The sequence below is a fragment of the Oryx dammah genome, unplaced genomic scaffold (genome assembly GCF_014754425.2).
Source record: "Oryx dammah isolate SB20612 unplaced genomic scaffold, SCBI_Odam_1.1 HiC_scaffold_15, whole genome shotgun sequence".
Lineage (NCBI taxonomy): Eukaryota > Metazoa > Chordata > Mammalia > Artiodactyla > Bovidae > Oryx > Oryx dammah.
In genome coordinates this window covers 48,696,873-48,714,016 of record NW_024070199.1, presented here as the reverse complement: position 1 = coordinate 48,714,016, position 17,144 = coordinate 48,696,873, and the positions used below count along the sequence as shown (strand labels likewise).

Below are 17,144 nucleotides of genomic sequence, written 5' to 3'. Positions count from 1 at the left end.
GCCGGCGTCCCGCTGGCTGGCTGGAAGGACGGGGGTCTCGGAGCCCCTCAAGGCCGGTGTCCCGCTGGCTGGCCGGCCTGTGGTCCACTGTCCCTCAGGAGTCCTGGGGGCCGCCTTCTCAGTGCCCTTGGAGGTCGGCCGGGGCTCGTCCCGGGACACAGGTGACTCGCCCCCGCAGTGAGGGCTGTGGCTGCTCTCACCTTCCCGGCTCCCACATCCTGCTTGGCCCTCGACACTGCGGTCAGGGTCACTGCAGTGCCTCACTCGAGGTGGCCGTTCTTCCTGCTCTCACCTCTGCAGGCTGCACGGGGATGCTGCGCACTTCTCGGGTGAAATGAGAACCTCTGCTTTTAAAACGGCACTGTCTGGTGGTCCTTTTTAAAGCAGCACTTTCTGTGCTGACAGAAACCTGTCGTGAACCTGCCTTGCCGTGGTCTCCCAGGAGAGGCTGAGTCGCGCTGCCATCAGGGTGGGGAAACAAGCCCTTCTGGTGGTTTTGTGTGACTTTTTGGGTGGGTGATTTGTCCTACCACTGGGTGAAATGAGAGGTTATTTAGAGTGTGTTGTCCTGCCTAAATGAATAAACACCTCCGAAACGTTAAGCTGCTGGTGAGGTCAGGGTGGCGCGGCAGGGCTGTGCTGGCGGGGTTGTGCTCCTGCTGCTGGCCGGCAGGCTGGTTTGGGGTCTGCGAGGGACCCAGACACTCGGCTCTCACGTGCCGACCAGCTCAGCAGCGCTGGGCGCGAGCCTGACAGTATGGTGGTCTGGCCGGCCTCCTGGAGGTGGGCCCGGCGCCCTATTCCTGTGCTGCCCCTTCCCGCAGGTGACAAAGCCCTGGATGGCTACAGCAAGAAGAAGTACGTGTGCAAGCTGCTGTTCATCTTCCTGCTGGGCCACGACATCGACTTCGGGCACATGGAGGCCGTGAACCTGCTCAGCTCCAACAGATACACCGAGAAGCAGATCGTGAGTGTGCGGCGGGGCGCTGCTTCTCACCGGGGCCCCTGGCGCCTGGCTCTTGCTCTGCACCTCCGTCTGTCTGGGGATTTCCCCAGGTTTAGGTGGGAGCTGACGGGAGGGCGCCGTGTCCCGGGGGCCCACCCCAGAGGGCGGGGAGGCATGCTCCCTCCCCTCAGTGCCCGCGCACGTGTGCCCCCCCCGCCCCCCACCATTCCTGATCCAGGCGCAGGTGCGCTGGTTTAAGAGCAGAGGGCGGGTGTCCGTGCCTCGTCCGGCCCCAGTGTCTGCCGGGGTGAGTGCCCGTGTCTAGGCCCTGAGGGCCCCCAGCTCCACGCCTCCAGCCCTGTACCCACCTGGAGCAACATTATTTGTGTGTTTTCTCGGGTGCTACAGAGGAATATGTTCCTCTTTTTTGTTAAAAAAATTTAACTTGCAGAAAGTGAAAAAACACCCTTGATGCCCCAGGGATTTTGTTAAGTATTGGTGTTTACTCACCAAGCAATGGGTTTCCCAAGTGCTAGTGGTGAAGCCCCTGCCTGCCGATGCGGGAGACGCGGGCTCGATCCCTGGGTTGGGAAGATCCTCTGCAGCAGGGAAGGGCGACCAGGTCTTGTATCCTCGCCTGGGGAGTCGCGTGGGCAGAGGCGCCTGCCAGTCTGCTGTCTGTGGGGTTGCTGCATCAGACACGACTGAGCAACTAAGTGCACGTGTGGGCACGCGCGCACACACACTCAAACACACTCACACTCAGGCAGACACACTCGCACACACACATGCACACACATGCACACACACGTACACATGTGCACACGCACACACGTACACACGCAGTCACACACACACATTCATGCACAGACGCACACACACATGCACACACATACACAGTCACGCACACACGCACACACATTCATGCACACACGCACACTCGCACACGCACACACACACAAACTCGCACACACACTCACACTCAACACAGTCACACTCAGTCCCACCAAGAAATTGCCAAGCACCTTCCATAGGCCCGGCAGTGTGCTGGGGGCCCTGGGGACAGAGTGACCGTAAGCAGGGGTGGACCCGGCTCTTCTCCAGGGGCGAGGCCGTCAGACAGCCCCCTACAGAGAGCGAGCGGAGCTGTGGCTGATGCCAGGAACCGAGGGGGATAGGGCCCTCTGGACTCTGAGCAGTGGGCAGCTAGTAGGCAGGGCTCTGGGCGAGGGGAAGACCTGAGCTGAGGCTGAGGCCAAGAAGTGCATGGGGCGGTAGGGACAGACAGGGCACCCGTCAAGGCCCATGTGTGGGAGGGCAGGGTGGCCAGAGCCCAGAGCAGAAGGCGAGCTCCTCCTGAGACCGACAGGGCTGAGAGGTGCTGTTCCTGAGTGGGGATGGCGTGGTCAGCGGGGACGGCACGAGGCTGGAGTTGGCCCGGTGGTGAGGGGACTCTGGGACCCTGAGACAGCTGAGAGAGGGAAGGCAGTCTGCAGTGTTCCCGTCACGGCCGAGGCAGGCCCTTCGTCCTGTTCAGGTCCCCGTGGACCAGTGACTGGGGTGGGGGTGGGGCTCCAGGGTGTCTGACGCCCATGACAGTACCTCAGGTCTGTCCTGCAGAACTGTCCGAGGAGGGATCTGGGGACGAGACTCGTGTTCTTAGGAGAAGGCAGGTAGGCCCTCTGTGGCCTGACCGCAGCAGTGCGCCGAGCAGACTTGGGTGGGGCTGGGGGCCCGCCGAGTGTGTCCAGCGGGGGTCTCTCTGTTCTCTGGAACCCAGGGCTATCTCTTCATCTCCGTGCTGGTGAACTCCAACAGTGAGCTCATCCGCCTGATCAACAACGCCATCAAGAACGACCTGGCCAGCCGCAACCCCACCTTCATGGGCCTGGCCCTGCACTGCATTGCCAACGTGGGCAGCCGGGAGATGGCCGAGGCGTTTGCGGGGGAGATTCCCAGAATCCTCGTCGCCGGGTACGTGTCTGGTGGCCTGCTGAGGGCACGGTCACCTCCCGCGTGCATAAGTCAAGTGTGTGAGTCCTGAAGGCACCATAGGTCTCTCAGCCTCCCGTCTCGGTCACAGCCGCGGGGAGGAGGCGGGTCGGGATTGCTGGCTTAGTCGTCAGGAGGTCCATACAGGCCTCTGTCCTGGGCCAGAGCCTCACCCGCCTCTTCTTGGTCCCCACGGGCTGTGGCGGCCCGAGCTTGATTGCGTGGAGAGCCCGAAGCAACCTTTTCCCGTGTGTCCCTCCAGGCCCCTCATGGGTGCAACTCTGTCCCCTGGGGACCCTGGGCTTGTCGTCCGTGGGCTCTGGTTCCTTTAGGACCGCGGGGTGTCGTCCGTGGGCTCTGTCCCCTGGGGACCGCGGGGTGTCGTCCGTGGGCTCTGTCCCCTGGGGACCGCGGGGTGTCGTCCGTGATCTCTGTCCCCTGGGGACCGCGGAGTGTCGTCCGTGATCTCTGTCCCCTGGGGACCGCGGGGTGTCGTCCGTGGGCTCTGGTTCCTTTAGGACCGCGGGGTGTCGTCCGTGGGCTCTGTCCCCTGGGGACCGCGGGGTGTCGTCCGTGGGCTCTGGGCCATGCTGGCCTCACTCCCGCTTGTCTTTCAGAGACACCATGGACAGCGTGAAGCAGAGCGCCGCCCTGTGCCTGCTGCGCTTGTACAGGACGTCCCCGGACCTTGTCCCCATGGGCGACTGGACATCTCGCGTGGTGCACCTGCTCAACGACCAGCATCTGGTGGGTGCCTCTGGGTCATGCCCCCCTCCCCTTCGGGGCAGCCTCTTCCGGGCCAGGGCCACCTGAGCAGCCTCGTGCGGCTTCCAGGTTGGTGAGGAGGACGCCCCGGCCCGGCCGTTGAGCTGGGAGGGCCTGCAGGTGGAGGCTGGGAGCCTCCCCCCTGGGGTCAGGGCAGGGACGCCAGGGTCTCTGACGCACCCTGTGCAGGTGTGGAGGGGCTCCTGCTGGTGGGCGCAGAGGCAGCCCAGCCCAGCATGCTGCATGAGCGCTCCGTGCACTGGGGGCCTGCAGAGGCTTGTCTTTCTGCACTCCTTTCAGGGCTGCCGTGGGGCTGTCCTGTGGGCCCCGGGGGCTCTGGCACGCAGGCCGCCTAATCCACGTGGCTGGATGTGAGCCAGGCCCGAGCCTGCTCTGTGTGGTCGGCCAGAGCAGCGGGATGTGCAGTGAGGTAGTGTCTGGGTTGGCCGTGAGTCACAGGTCCTTGTCCACGCTGGCGCTGGGAGGCGGGGTCAGGTAGGAGCTGATGCCGGACAGGTGGCCTTGTCTTGCTGGAATCCTGCCTACAAATGGGAGAGTCAAGATTCCACATGGAGTTTCCCATTGAGCACAGAGGCGTTAGCATGTTAGCTGGCTACCGTGTGTTTTCCCAGAAGAGAAATCTGCCTTAAAGATGAAATGAGGACTGAACGACCCACACAGGTGGCCCCATGGGGCGAGGGCGGGTGGCCATGCGGGCTCGCCTGCCGTGGGGCAGCCTGCGAGCGTCCCTCCACGTCCCCACACTCACGGGGGAAATTGGGTCCACACAGGCGACCTCTCCTTGGGGCGGGCGGTGTCTCAGCCAGGAGGCCCCGCTCCTGGGACGTCTGTGTGCCCGGCTGTCTCTCCTTCTTGTGTCCTCACATGTGTGGCTCTGCGGCTGGTGTGCGCATTGGTCCCTGCGTGGTTCCTGGCCGCAGGAGCCCAGTGGCGGTGGGCAGGGTGGGGTGCGTCGCGGCCCAGGGTGGACTGGCGCCTGTCTGCTGTGGGCTCTGTGTCGTGCGTCTCCCAGCTTTGCCACCAGAGGCCTGGGGTCGGCTTCTTTGGTCTCAAGGTCGGGGATCCCCTGGAAGAGGACCCCTTGTCCACCCAGAAGAAGCAAGCAGGCCCTTCTGGGAGCAGCACGGGAAGCAGGGGGCCGTGACGCGCGGAAAGCTCCGCGTGCAGCCAGGCCCCTCCTGAGTCCAGCATGGCCCAGGCGTCGCCCAGGAGGAGGGGGAGGAGGCAGCCTGGGCGTGGGCCCCCCAGCCCTCTCTCCTCACAGCTTCTTCCTGCACAGACCCTGGCAAGCGTGCAGGGAACATGGGGCACCGCGCTGGGGAGCTGACCAGCTCCCTTGACCTCACTGAGGGGGTTGGGTCTCATCCAGGCCGAGTGGAGCTCCCCAGTCAGGGGGCAGAGACATGGCTTGGACCACATTTGAAAATGGGGAAGAATGGGCTTTGTTGTTTTCCACGATCTCAGATTTGGGTTGGAAAGATTCCTGTGAGTCTGAATGTAATGCGTCCATCCCTCTGCACTCCACACGGAGTGATCTAGGTCAGGGGCAGCGAGGGGGTGGGTGGGCGGACACGGGGCCTGGGGCTGCTGCCCCGTGCAACCTCCCTGAGGCAGGGCTCCAGGCTGAAGCATGCCGGGTCTCCTTGTTTTCAGAGAGAAGGGTAAGCAAGGCAACAAGCGACTTGTGCATCTGGCTTTCTTGAAGCATTGAGGACTGATGGGGGTGGCCCCGGGGTGGCCAGCTGTTGCTGAGTTTAACATTTTGTTTAGAAGACTAGTTTCAGATGAGAGGCTGTCTGCAGGTCCTCTGGCGGGCGTCTGAACGTGTGTGTGTCTTCTCAGGGTGTGGTAACTGCCGCCACCAGCCTCATCACCACCTTGGCGCAGAAGAACCCGGAAGAGTTCAAGACCTCTGTGTCTCTGGCTGTCTCCAGGCTGAGCAGGGTGAGTCTGCTGACGGGGGCGGAGCTTGGGGTAGGCTTTGCTCCTTGCCACGTCATTTAGCTGATGTGTCCCTCTCAGTAGGCAAGGCCTCTGGGCAGTCTGTGATCCGGGGGTGGGCGTGTGTCTTGGGTTCGTGACTGGTGGGCTTTCCTTTGACCCTGTATCAGGAGTGTCCTGTGGGCGCAGGAAGCATGCCGGGCAGAGCCCCGCCCCCGGCGGCCGCTGCGCGCCTGTGCCGTGCCTCCTGCTAACGAGGGCACGCGGCCCGTGTCGCTCTGTGACCGGCTCGCTCTGATCATGAGGGTCGTGAAGTCATGGAGTCGTTTCTCCTACTGATGGTTGAGGCGTGTTGCCGGGCAGCGCGTTCACCTCTCTGTGCCCTGTCTTGCCCACTGCTTGGCTGTCCCGTCTGAAGGCCACTTTGAGGAGCCCCGCGGCCCCCTCCCCTGCCTGCGGCCTCTTGGCCTTAACCCTTCTGGGCACTTTGTCCTGTTGCTTTCTCACCTGCATTTTCTCGATCACCCATGAGCCAGGGCAGCTCGGTGTGTTTGCTTTAAAAAAACTTTTTCTCAAGATCACGTCCCTTTGTTTTATCTACTTTGGCCACACCATGCAGTGAGGGGGGTCTTAGTTCCCTGACCAGGGTTGAACCTGTGTCCCCTTCTCTGGGACCATGTCCTGTGAACTACGGGACCACCCGCGAAATCCCTTTATTGGCATTTTGAATCCCTTCTTTTGTGAAGAGCCTCTTCAGTCTTTCACTCCTTTTTCCACGATGTCGTCTTTTTTGTTCTTTTGTAAAAACTCTTGTTTACGTTTTTGGCAGTATCTCTCGGCATGGAGAAGGGAATGGCAGCCCACTCAGTGTTCTTGCCTGGGAAGCACAGTGGAGCCTGGCGGGCTGTAGTCCATCGGGCCCCAAAGTCAGATACGACTGAGCAGCTAAACCGCCTCCCGGCGAGTGGGGTCTTAGTTCCCTGACCAGGGTAGAACCCACTCCCCCTGCGGTGGAAGTGTGGACTGCCACAGAAACCTCCTCTTTGTATTTTTCAGATATGAACACTTTGTTGGTTAGATTGGGTTAAACCAAACAAAATTTCCAACATTTAATCATTCAGTTCAGTTCAGTTCAGTCGCTCAGTCGTGTCTGACTCTTTGCGACCCCATGAATCACAGCACACCAGGCCTCCCTGTCCATCACCAACTCCCGGAGTTCACTGAAACTCACGTCCATCGAGTTGGTGATGCCATCCAGCCATCTCATCCTCTGTTGTCCCCTTCTCCTTCCGCCCTCAATCTTTCCCAGCATCAGCGTCTTTTCAAATGAGCCAGCTCTTCGCATCAGGTGGCCAAAGTATTGGAGTTTCAGCTTCAGCATCAGTCCTTCCAATGAACACCCAGGACTGATCTCCTTTAGGATGGACTGGTTGGATCTCCTAGCAGTCCAAGGGACTCTCAAGAGTCTTCTCCAACACCACAGTTCAAAAGCATCAATTCTTCGGCGCTCAGCTTTCTTCACAATCCAACTCTCACATCCATACATGACCACTGGAAAAACCATAGCCTTGACTAGACAGACCTTTGTTGGCAAAGTAATGTCTCTGCTTTTTAATATGCTGTCTAGGTTGGTCATCACTTTTCTTCCAAGGAGTAAGCGTCTTTTAATTTCATGGCTGCAGTCACCATCTGCAGTGATTTTGGAGCCCGCAGAATAAAGTCTGACACTGTTTCCACGGTTTCCCCGTCTATTTCCCATGGAGTGGTGGGACCGGACGCCCTGATCCGCGTTTTCTTGCCAGTGCTCCTGCCTGGAGAATCCCACGGGTGGAGGAGCCTGGTGGGCTGTGTCCCTGGGGTCACAAAGAGTCAGACACGACTGAGCGACTTCACTCACTGAGTTTTCTGAATGTTGAGCTTTAAGTCAACTTTTACACTCTCCTCTTTCACTTTCATCAAGAGGCTCTTTAGCTCCTCTTCACTTTCTGCCATAAGGGCGGTGTTGTCTGCATATCTGAGGTTATTGCTATTTCTCCCGGCAATCTTGATTCCAGCCTGTGCTTCTTCCAGCCCAGCGTTTCTCATGATGTACTCTGCATATAAGTTAAATAAGCAGGTTGACAATATACAGCCTTGACGTACTCCTTTTCCTGTTTGGAACCAGTCTGTTGTTCCATGTCCAGTTCTAACTGGGGGACTGGAATGCAAAAGTAGGAAGTCAAGAAACACCTGGAGTAACAGGCAAATTTGGCCTTGGAGTACGGAATGAAGCAGGGCAAAGGCTAATAGAGTTTTGTCAAGAGAACACACTGGTCGTAGCAAACACCCTCTTCCAACAACATAAGAGAAGACTCTACACATGGACATCACCAGATGGTCAACACCGAAATCAGATTGATTATATTCTTTGCAGCCAAAGATGGAGAAGCTCTATACAGTCAGCAAAAACAAGACCAGAAGCTGACTGTGGCTCAGATCATGAACTCCTTATTGCCAAATTCAGACTTAAATTGAAGAAAATAGGGAAAACCGCTATACCATTCAGGTATGACCTAAATCAAATCCCTTATGATTATACAGTGGAAGTGAGAAATGGATTTAAGGGCCTAGATCTGATAGAGTGCCTGATGAACTATGGAAGGAGGTTTGTGACATTTTACAGGAGACAGGAATCAAGACCATCCCCATGGAAAAGAAATGCAAAAAAGCAAAATGGCTGTCTGGGGAGGCCTTACAAATAGCTGTGAAAAGAAGAGAAGCGAAAAGCAAAGGAGAAAAGATATAAGCATCTGAATGCAGAGTTCCAGAGAATAGCAAGGAGAGATAAGAAAGTCTTCCTCAGTGATCAATGCAAAGAAATAGAGGAAAACAACAGAATGGGAAAGACTAAGGTCTCTTCAAGAAAATCAGAGATACCAAGGGAACATTTCATGCAAAGACGGGCTCGATAAAGGACAGAAATGGTATGGACCTAACAGAAGCAGAAGATACTAAGAAGAGGTGGCAAGAATACACAGAAGAACTGTACAAAACAGATCTTCATGACCCAGATAATCACGATGGTGTGATCACTCACCTACAGCCAGACATCCTGGAATGTGAAGTCAAGTGGGCCTTAGAAAGCATCACTATGAACAAAGCTAGTGGAGGTGATGGAATTCCAGTTGAGCTATTTCAAATCCTGAAAGATGATGCTGTGAAAGTGCTGCACTCAATATGCCAGCAAATTTGGAAAACTCAGCAGTGGCCACAGGACTGGAAAAGGTCAGTTTCATTCCAATTCCAAAGAAAGGCAATGCCAAAGAATGCTCAAACTACCGCACAATTGCACTCATCTCACATGCTAGTAAAGTAATGCTCAAAATTCTCCAAACCAGGCTTCAGCAATACATGAACCGTGAACTTCCTGATGTTCAAGCTGGTTTTAGAAAAGGCAGAGGAACCAGAGATCAAATTGCCACCATCCGCTGGATCATGGAAAAAGCAAGAGAGTTCCAGAAAAACATCTATTTCTGCTTTATTGACTATGTCAAAGCCTTTGACTGTGTGGATCACAATAAACTGTGGAAAATTTAACCATTACTGATCTACAAATATGACAGCAACTTTATGTGGTTCAGCCTGCTCTGTGTTTAAACATCTCGTCCTGCTCTGTACCTTGCCACCTCACTCTGGTGAAGTCTTCTCTGATCAGAAACCCCATGTTTTAATATATTCAGGCTTCCAGATCCTTTCCTCTGGGGTTAATGCCTTTGTATCCGCAGACGTGTGGTCTGTCCCTATTCTGAGGGCTCACTGTAGGTCGGCAGTCCAGCTGACCTGGCATCACTGTGTGCTGAGGCTTTTTCTTGAGTCCTGTCGTCCCAGCACTGCTGCGAAGGCGCCTCCCTCCACGCAGACCCTGGTTTTACTGTAAAGTAACCTGCTGTTGCGCAGACACCGCTGTCTGTGCTGAGCCCCTCTGGTTCTCTGTGTCTTGGTGCCAGTGACTTGACTTTGGGTTAATTTGATGTCCAGTGACACCAGTGACCCCCGTCCGCAGAGCCCCATGGGGGCCACCTGTGCCTGTAGGTCGGTTTCGGGAGAATCACGTCTTTGCAGTCTTGAGGTGTTGCGCCTGTGGCCATGGTGTGTCTCCCCGTTCACTTAGTCTTTAATTCCTGTCAAATACGCGCCATAGCTTTTCAGGGAGAGGTTCTGTTATTTTTGTTTAACTTATCTTTATATACTTTATTTTAAAAATGCTCTTCTCAGTGATACCTTAAAAATGTTATCATAAAAGTTTGTGCTGGTTTGTGCTGGTGGACTTTGCATACTGATCTTGATGTTGGCAACTTTGCCAGACTCACCCGTGAGAGCTGGCAGTGTGTCTGTAGACCGCTTTGGGTCTTCTCTGTTCCGTCACGTGTTCCGTGGGCAATGGCAGCTTTTTTCCTTTCTGCTTTATTGCTCCAACTCGGACCTTCCCTGCAGCATTGAACATGGAAGGTGATTGGTGTGGTTTTCTCCTTTGAAGGGAAAGCCTTTGATGTCTCGCTGTTAAGTATGACATTGGCAGGTTTTGTCCTTTGCCACATTAAGGAAATTCCTTTTTATATCTTTGCTAACAATTTTATTAATTAACTGGTAAAGCCATGTGAACTTAGGGTTTTCTTTGTGGGGCGACCGCTAATTATGGATTCAGTTTATTTAGTAAGTAACAAGGCTTCAGATTTTCTTTTATCAGTTTTGTTAAGTGGCATTTTCTTAACTGTTTGCTAAGTTAGGTAAACGCTCAGGTGTGTGGTCAGAAAGTCCCTCTGCTGGCCCGTCTTCAGTTTGCTGTTGGGTATTTGCCCTTTTGCTTTGCTTGGTTTATCTTGAGTATATATATCAAGTATCTTAAGAATTTCTTCGACTTTGTTGGTCCTGTTTTGATTTTTGTACCTTATCACTTTCTGTTTGTATCTTTATTGTTTTCTTTTCTCCACTATCTTTGGGTTAATTTGCTAGTCTCTTCCAAACCCTTGAGATTAATTCTTCAATACTTTTGTTTTTGTATTTGTTTCAAATATGTGCATTTAATGCTCTGAGTTTAACTCTGAGCCTGGTTCAGCTGCCTGAGGGGCATTGGAAAGGCGGCCTTGGGTGGCGGCTGTGTCCCCGTGGCCGGCTGTGTCCCCGTGGCCGGCTCTGTCCCTGTGGCGGCGTGGTCTGGCGTGGCCAGGTCCGCTCCGTGTGCCTGCAGCCCGGCTGCCTCTGCTGGGCTCCCCACTGCTCTGCCCGGCCTGGAGCTCGCCTGTTCCAGGTGGCCTACTGCTGCGGCTGAGCTCTGTGGGGGGGCCGCTCCGAGCCCCTTCCGTGGGGTGTGGGGAGGCACGTGCAGCGGGTTTGCGGGTGTGTGCCGTCCCCGTGTGCGCGGGGGCGCTGTGTGGCATGTGCCCAGACCCTGGGGTGCAGGTGGTGGGGGTGAGAGCAGAGGCCCTGTGCTCGCGGGTCTGCCCTGAGGGCGGTGGGGCGTGGGGCCAGGCGGGAAGGGGCGGGGGGCTCCCGCCCAGGCTCTGGAGACCGGGGTGCCCGCGGGCCCGTGTCCCTGGGGGCGGGGGTGTCCTTGTGCAGTGCCTCCTCTGGGGCTGGGGGCTGTGCTCCTGCCCCTCAGCCCTGGACGAGCGCATCTGTCCTCAGCGCCCGGCGTGGGGCTCTTGGGGACGCCAGCCCCACGTCTCCTCTGGCTCTGCTTCCTCGCAGATCGTGACGTCGGCCTCCACGGACCTCCAGGACTACACCTACTACTTTGTGCCGGCGCCCTGGCTGTCGGTCAAGCTGCTGCGGCTCCTGCAGTGCTACCCGCCCCCAGGTAACAGCCGGGCACAGAGCCTGGGGGGGCAGAGCGGGGAGGGCTTGCTGCCTCTGAACGCGCCGCCCTCCGCTCTCCGGGCGCCGGCGCCGGCTCTCTGGGCCTCTGATGTGCTCACAGCGCTTGGCTTTCCCGGAGCAGCGGGTCGAGGATGCTCACTTCATCACGACTGGGATGAGCTCTGCGTCTGTGCGTTGCGTACACGTAGGGTCAGATCCCTGTGGGTTTTTGAAACAGTCTTTTAAAATAATTCTTGAAACCGGTTGAAACTTCACATCCAAAATTGTGTGTGTTACTTTAAAGTGCATGTCATGGATATTGTTATGTTTGTTTTATTTTAAACTATGGCAAGTAACTAGAATCCCTGGTTTGAGAACGCTCACGAGTTCCTGTTCCATACTTCCAAATTGCCTTCTACCAAGATGGCTTTCTTGTTGTAATCTCCGCACTTTAGCTTTCATTTGTTTTTGTACAGGGTATGTCTGTTAAATTCAAGTCACTTTGTGTCTTGAGTGTTTTTATATTAAGTGTGAGCTGCTCGTCCTGCAGCAGAGCTGAGCAGGCGCGGGGCTCCATGAGGCCTCACCCCTCCTGCCGGCGGGCCTCCACCCCGCAACAGGGCAGTCTTTCTCTCGGTGGAACTGGCCACTGCCTTCTTACTCCCAGGCTGGGGCGGCTCGGAGCCCCTGGGAGTGAGTCTCACTGTTGCCTCCTCCTTTCAGCCCCGCCCCGCCCCGGGCGGCCTCAGGGACCCTGCCAGCCCCCCGCCCAGGCGCCTGGGGGCCGCCCCGCCTCGAGTGGCGCTGAACAGCTGCTTTGGAGGCAGGCGACGGTTGTTTCTGGAGTGCTTGTGTTTTTATTACTTTCTTAGTCTTTTGTGCTCTGCTTTGACTAGAAGCTAAGCTTCCTTGCGTTCTTGCTGTTCTTCGCGTGTCTCTCTTCTCTTGGTGGCAGGCAGTGGGAGAACCTTCATCCCTCCCTGGCCCTGCCAGACCCTCATGCCAGGTGTTCTGTCCCTGTCCCTGGGGTTTTATTTTCCTCAGCTTATATGATCTGTATTTCAGCAGAGACTTGTGTCTGTTACTTGGAATGTTAGAATGTTACCCTGGCTGTCAAAGCCTCTGACTTAGGCAGCCTCAGGGTTTGAGTCGGGATCCTCGCCTTCTGTCGACAGGTGGGAGGCGAGGGTTACTGGGCTGGGGCAGGGCGGGCCGCTGGGAGCTGGCCAACAGCTGTCTGTTTTGCCCAGAAGACCCTGCAGTGCGTGGCCGCCTGACCGAGTGCCTGGAGGCGATTCTCAACAAAGCCCAGGAGCCGCCCAAGTCCAAGAAGGTGCAGCACTCCAACGCCAAGAACGCCGTGCTCTTCGAGGCCATCAGCCTGGTCATCCACCATGACAGGTGGGCCTGCACGCGCTCTGCCTCTGCCCTCCACACGCAGCTGGGTGCCGTGCTCTCGCCTCCCCTGGGGGCTCCCCTTCTCCTGGGCGTCCCACCGGGCCATCCGCTCCCTGGGCCACCCAGGCACCAGTGTGAGTGTGTGTCCCGCGGGCTGCGTGGGTCGAGGTGGCGGCGGGGAGGCGTGTGGAGGCCGCGCAGGGTGGGGTGGGGGTGTTTCCAGGTCCCAGCAGCTGCACCTACCCGAGTGCCGTGGTTCCACGGACTGGGCACTCTTAGCAAGCGCCCCCGCCGGGGGGTGTGCCAGCCTTGGCCGTGTCTGGAGGGTGCAGATGTCACGAGGACAGAGTGAAAAGCGAGCAAAGACCCCTCCCCCCCAATCCCCGGGGTGCATGGAGCTGGCGCTTGACACCAGTGACCTCTGTGCACCGACCCCACCTGCGCTCGCCTTCTCCATGTTGGGGCTTTCATCCCATCGGCCAGGCGGGCTCTCTGGCTGAGCGTGTCACCTCTGGTCGAGGCCTAATGAAAACTCGGGTCCCCTGGACAGTTTGGTGTGGGGGCTCAGGCTCCTGGCCGCCCTTGGCCCTCTGGAGGTGGGCCCCGTGGATGCACTCAGAAGTGCTCTGGGGGTCCTGGTGTGGTACTGGCCAAAGTGAGCGTCAGGCCTCGCGTCCTGGGAGGCCGTGGTGGCTCTGACGGCAGCCCTAGCCAAGCAGGGAACCCCTGCCCACCTGTCTCTCCCGTCTGTGCAGCGAGCCGAACCTGCTGGTGCGGGCCTGTAACCAGCTGGGCCAGTTCCTGCAGCACCGGGAGACCAACCTGCGCTACCTAGCCCTGGAGAGCATGTGCACGCTGGCCAGCTCTGAGTTCTCCCACGAGGCCGTGAAGACGCACATCGAGACGGTCATCAACGCCCTGAAGGCAAGCGTCCTCTCTCCCGTGTCTCTCAGGCTGGGTGGGAGCTACTGGTGGGTTCTGGGATCCTACACACTCGGCCCCAGGGCGGTCTGCTTGGATGCGTGGGTCCCTGGGTGGTTCTGCACTCTGCCCCCGAGAGACTGCGCACATGGGCAGCTCCCACTGGCTCTGGCACGTGAGCAGACCTGCAATAAAAGTTGAGATCGGTTCAAAGCCAAAAAAAGAAAAAAAGTGGAGATCGGTGAGACCGTTCTTTTTGGTGGAAGGATAAGCTACTTTGTCCGTGTCTGCAGGAAAACTCGCTCTTTGCAAAAGAGTATTTGCTTTCCCAGGGAATCCAGATTCCAGAGCAGGAGCTTCTGCTTTGTGAGGTTTGTTCCTCAGGGTCCGACACAGCTGGTCGTGCACGTTAGAAACCTGAAGGTGGGCGCGGGAGGTATGAGCTGCCGCCCGGCTCCTGCGCTAGAGCTGAGAACAGGTCTGACCCTGTTCCTTTGGGTTTACGTGTACTTAATAGACATTTTTGGTGTGAGTTTTGAACGCAAGGGCTTACAAACGTTTGGAATTTGCTTTCTGGTGTTTTGAATTACGCCTGGGTGGTTGTGGTGTCTCTTCCAGTCGCTGCCTGGGTCAGAAAGACGCCTGTGCGGGCTGTGGCGGCGCCTGGCAGCACCTCTCCCGCCCTCCAGTGCCATGGAGTGGCTGCGCCCTCGCTTCTCAGGGTCTGGGGTGGGGCCGGGAGTTGGCACAGTGACCGGCTCCCAGGTGACGCAGAAGGGGCTGGTCTGTGACCACACAGTGGGTGGCCTTTGACCCTTGCCCCCCCGCCCCCTGCCGGGGACAGAGCAGGAGCCGGGGCAGTGGTTAGCACGTGGGGTTAGGGCTCCGCAGGACGCCGGACTGGGATGGTGAGGGGGCGAGCTCCGAGGGGGGCACTGGGACGGAGGGAGCCCCCCGCACCTGCCCAGCACCCCTCATGCTGCCGCTCCTGTGCCCACGCCAGACGGAGCGGGACGTGAGCGTGCGGCAGCGGGCCGTGGACCTCCTCTACGCCATGTGTGACCGCAGCAACGCCCAGCAGATCGTGGCTGAGATGCTGAGCTACCTGGAGACGGCGGACTACTCCATCCGAGAAGAGATTGTGAGTCTTGCGGCCGGCCTGTCGTCAGGGCCTCCGCGCTCGCATCTCGGCTGAGGCGCTTCTTAACGGGGTCTGCTGCGGGCGGGAGGAGAGTGCTGTGCTCTGTTCAGCTTTTTTGTCAGCGTTTTCAGTAGAGCTCCAGTTTTTTGGAGTCACTCTGCGGAGGCCCTGATCCTCACTCTCCACCTCCCCTGCAGAGGCCCCAGAGGCAGGGGGCTCAGCACCAAGGGATCGGGTTGCGTGCAGGCACTCGGGCCAGCGTGCGGTGAGGGACCTCCAGTGTCCAGCTTTAGGGGCAGCTCTGGGCTTGGAGGACTTGAAGCCGAGGGCACTGATAAGGCGGGTGCTCCAGGATGGCCTTGGGGCTCGTTATGCAGGGTTGATGTGGAGGCCAGAGAAGGTGCATAGCAGGTAGACTGGGCTCTAGGGCGTGGTCAGGAGGTCAGGCCAGGGGCAAGGTGGGTGTGAGGGCCTCCCCTGCCAGAGGGCTGGGCTCTGGGTCCGCTGTTGATGCTGCCCAGGGCGGCTCCGTGCAAGTGGAGGCTGTGCCTGGGGAGGCGAGGGGCCTGCTTCCCACAGCCTGGAGCAGGCATCCCCGGGCAGCAGAGAATAGGCAGCAAGTGAGAAGGGCTGGTTGAAGCACAAGGCCAGCGAGCTAACTGTTCCAGCTAGGCTTCCTGGCGTGGGCGTGGGCGAGGCTTCCTGGGCGGCTGAGTGCGGATGGGGTGGGCGGGGCCCACTGTGCCTCTTGCGGAATCCGTCTCACTTGGTCACTTGTTCTCCTTCGCGTGTCTCTGTCCTGGAACCTTAAGCTTTCGGGATTCCTTGGAGAAGCTGGGGGCGCTCTGGTGCGGGTTTAGATCCTCCTGAGTCCCTTCCTGGGCGGCCGTGCCCTGCAGGTGCTGAAGGTGGCCATTCTGGCAGAGAAGTACGCCGTGGACTACACGTGGTACGTGGACACCATCCTGAACCTGATCCGCATTGCCGGCGACTACGTTAGTGAAGAGGTGTGGTACCGCGTAATACAGATTGTCATCAACCGGGACGACGTGCAGGGCTACGCCGCCAAGACCGTGTTCGAGGTGCGCTGGCCCTCCCTGCTTCCCTGCCAGCTCTGGGCCCACGTCCACCTCCACGGGCGTCTCAGTGCCATGTCTCCCTGATTTCCACATGGCTGCCCCGGGTGAGGTGCTCTTGGTCGGCCAGAGGCTGCCTGAGCAAGCTGCCCAGGGCAGGGGGCTCCCACTGGCCTCCATGCGCCCCTGCCCCTGTCCAGGGTCTGAACCGTAATTTTTGGGGATAAGCTCTTGTTGAAGGGTTGGGATCGACCATGGACCTGTCTCCGGGGCTCCCCTGCTACTGACCCCTCTGCTGAAGTGGCCAGGAGGGGGGAACGGGGTGGGCAGTGTGGTTGGAAGGGGGGCAGAGGGCTCAGGAGGCTCTGGGGACTGGGGCCATGTGCAGCGCAGGCTCCCTGGGAAGGCCGCTGGGCCGCACTGCTGGTTCCTCACGCAGCTTGGCCACTTCTCCGGAGGCCGAGCCCGCGCCGCCTCCGCCTGTGCGTGAGCTCCGGGGCACTGGGCTCACGGCGTGCTCCTCCACAGGCACTGCAGGCCTCGGCCTGCCACGAGAACCTGGTCAAAGTCGGCGGCTACATCCTCGGGGAGTTCGGGAACCTGGTAGCAGGGGACCCGAGGTCCAGGTGAGGCCCCCGGGGCTGGAGCCCGTGTCCAGGCGTCCAGGCGCCGGCCTGTGCCCCGGGCCCTCGCCTGATGCCTGGTCGAGGCCAGCTGATGTCTGGAAGTCCTGGGACAGCCCGGAGCGAGGGCACGTCCGTTCAGGACGACTGTGCAAGAACATGGGGATTCTGGGGGAAAGGAGGTGTGGCCAGTGGCCGACGCTATTTCGGGGGAGCCTGTACTCGGCCTGGAGCTGGAAACGTGCAGGTCCTGGTGAGGGTGGGGCTCCTCATCGCTCCCTGCTCACCCATCCCGGGGGCTCAGGCAGGGCGGGCGTGGCGCAGCATGAGACAGAGAGGGAGTAACTCGGTGCCCTGTGTGTGTCCCCTCCACCCCGCAGTCCCCTGACCCAGTTCCACCTGCTGCACTCCAAGTTCCACCTGTGCAGCGTGCCCACCAGGGCGCTTCTCCTGTCCACCTACATCAAGTTCGTGAACCTCTTCCC

The 17,144-nt window shown here is 58.4% G+C and overlaps 1 protein-coding gene across 1 annotated transcript in view; it reads left to right on the top strand.

Moving 5' to 3' along the window:
* Positions 1-17,144, top strand: part of AP2A2 (adaptor related protein complex 2 subunit alpha 2) — a 36,305-nt gene that overhangs the window by 7,222 nt on the left and 11,939 nt on the right. Inside the window, exons 2-12 of the mRNA XM_040255231.1 lie at positions 825-967; positions 2,727-2,920; positions 3,556-3,685; positions 5,567-5,668; positions 11,393-11,501; positions 12,751-12,901; positions 13,654-13,822; positions 14,823-14,960; positions 15,860-16,042; positions 16,565-16,662; positions 17,040-17,142. Of these exons, the coding sequence (XP_040111165.1) occupies positions 825-967; positions 2,727-2,920; positions 3,556-3,685; positions 5,567-5,668; positions 11,393-11,501; positions 12,751-12,901; positions 13,654-13,822; positions 14,823-14,960; positions 15,860-16,042; positions 16,565-16,662; positions 17,040-17,142 (1,520 nt within the window). The remainder of the gene's footprint in view (positions 1-824; positions 968-2,726; positions 2,921-3,555; positions 3,686-5,566; positions 5,669-11,392; positions 11,502-12,750; positions 12,902-13,653; positions 13,823-14,822; positions 14,961-15,859; positions 16,043-16,564; positions 16,663-17,039; positions 17,143-17,144) is intronic.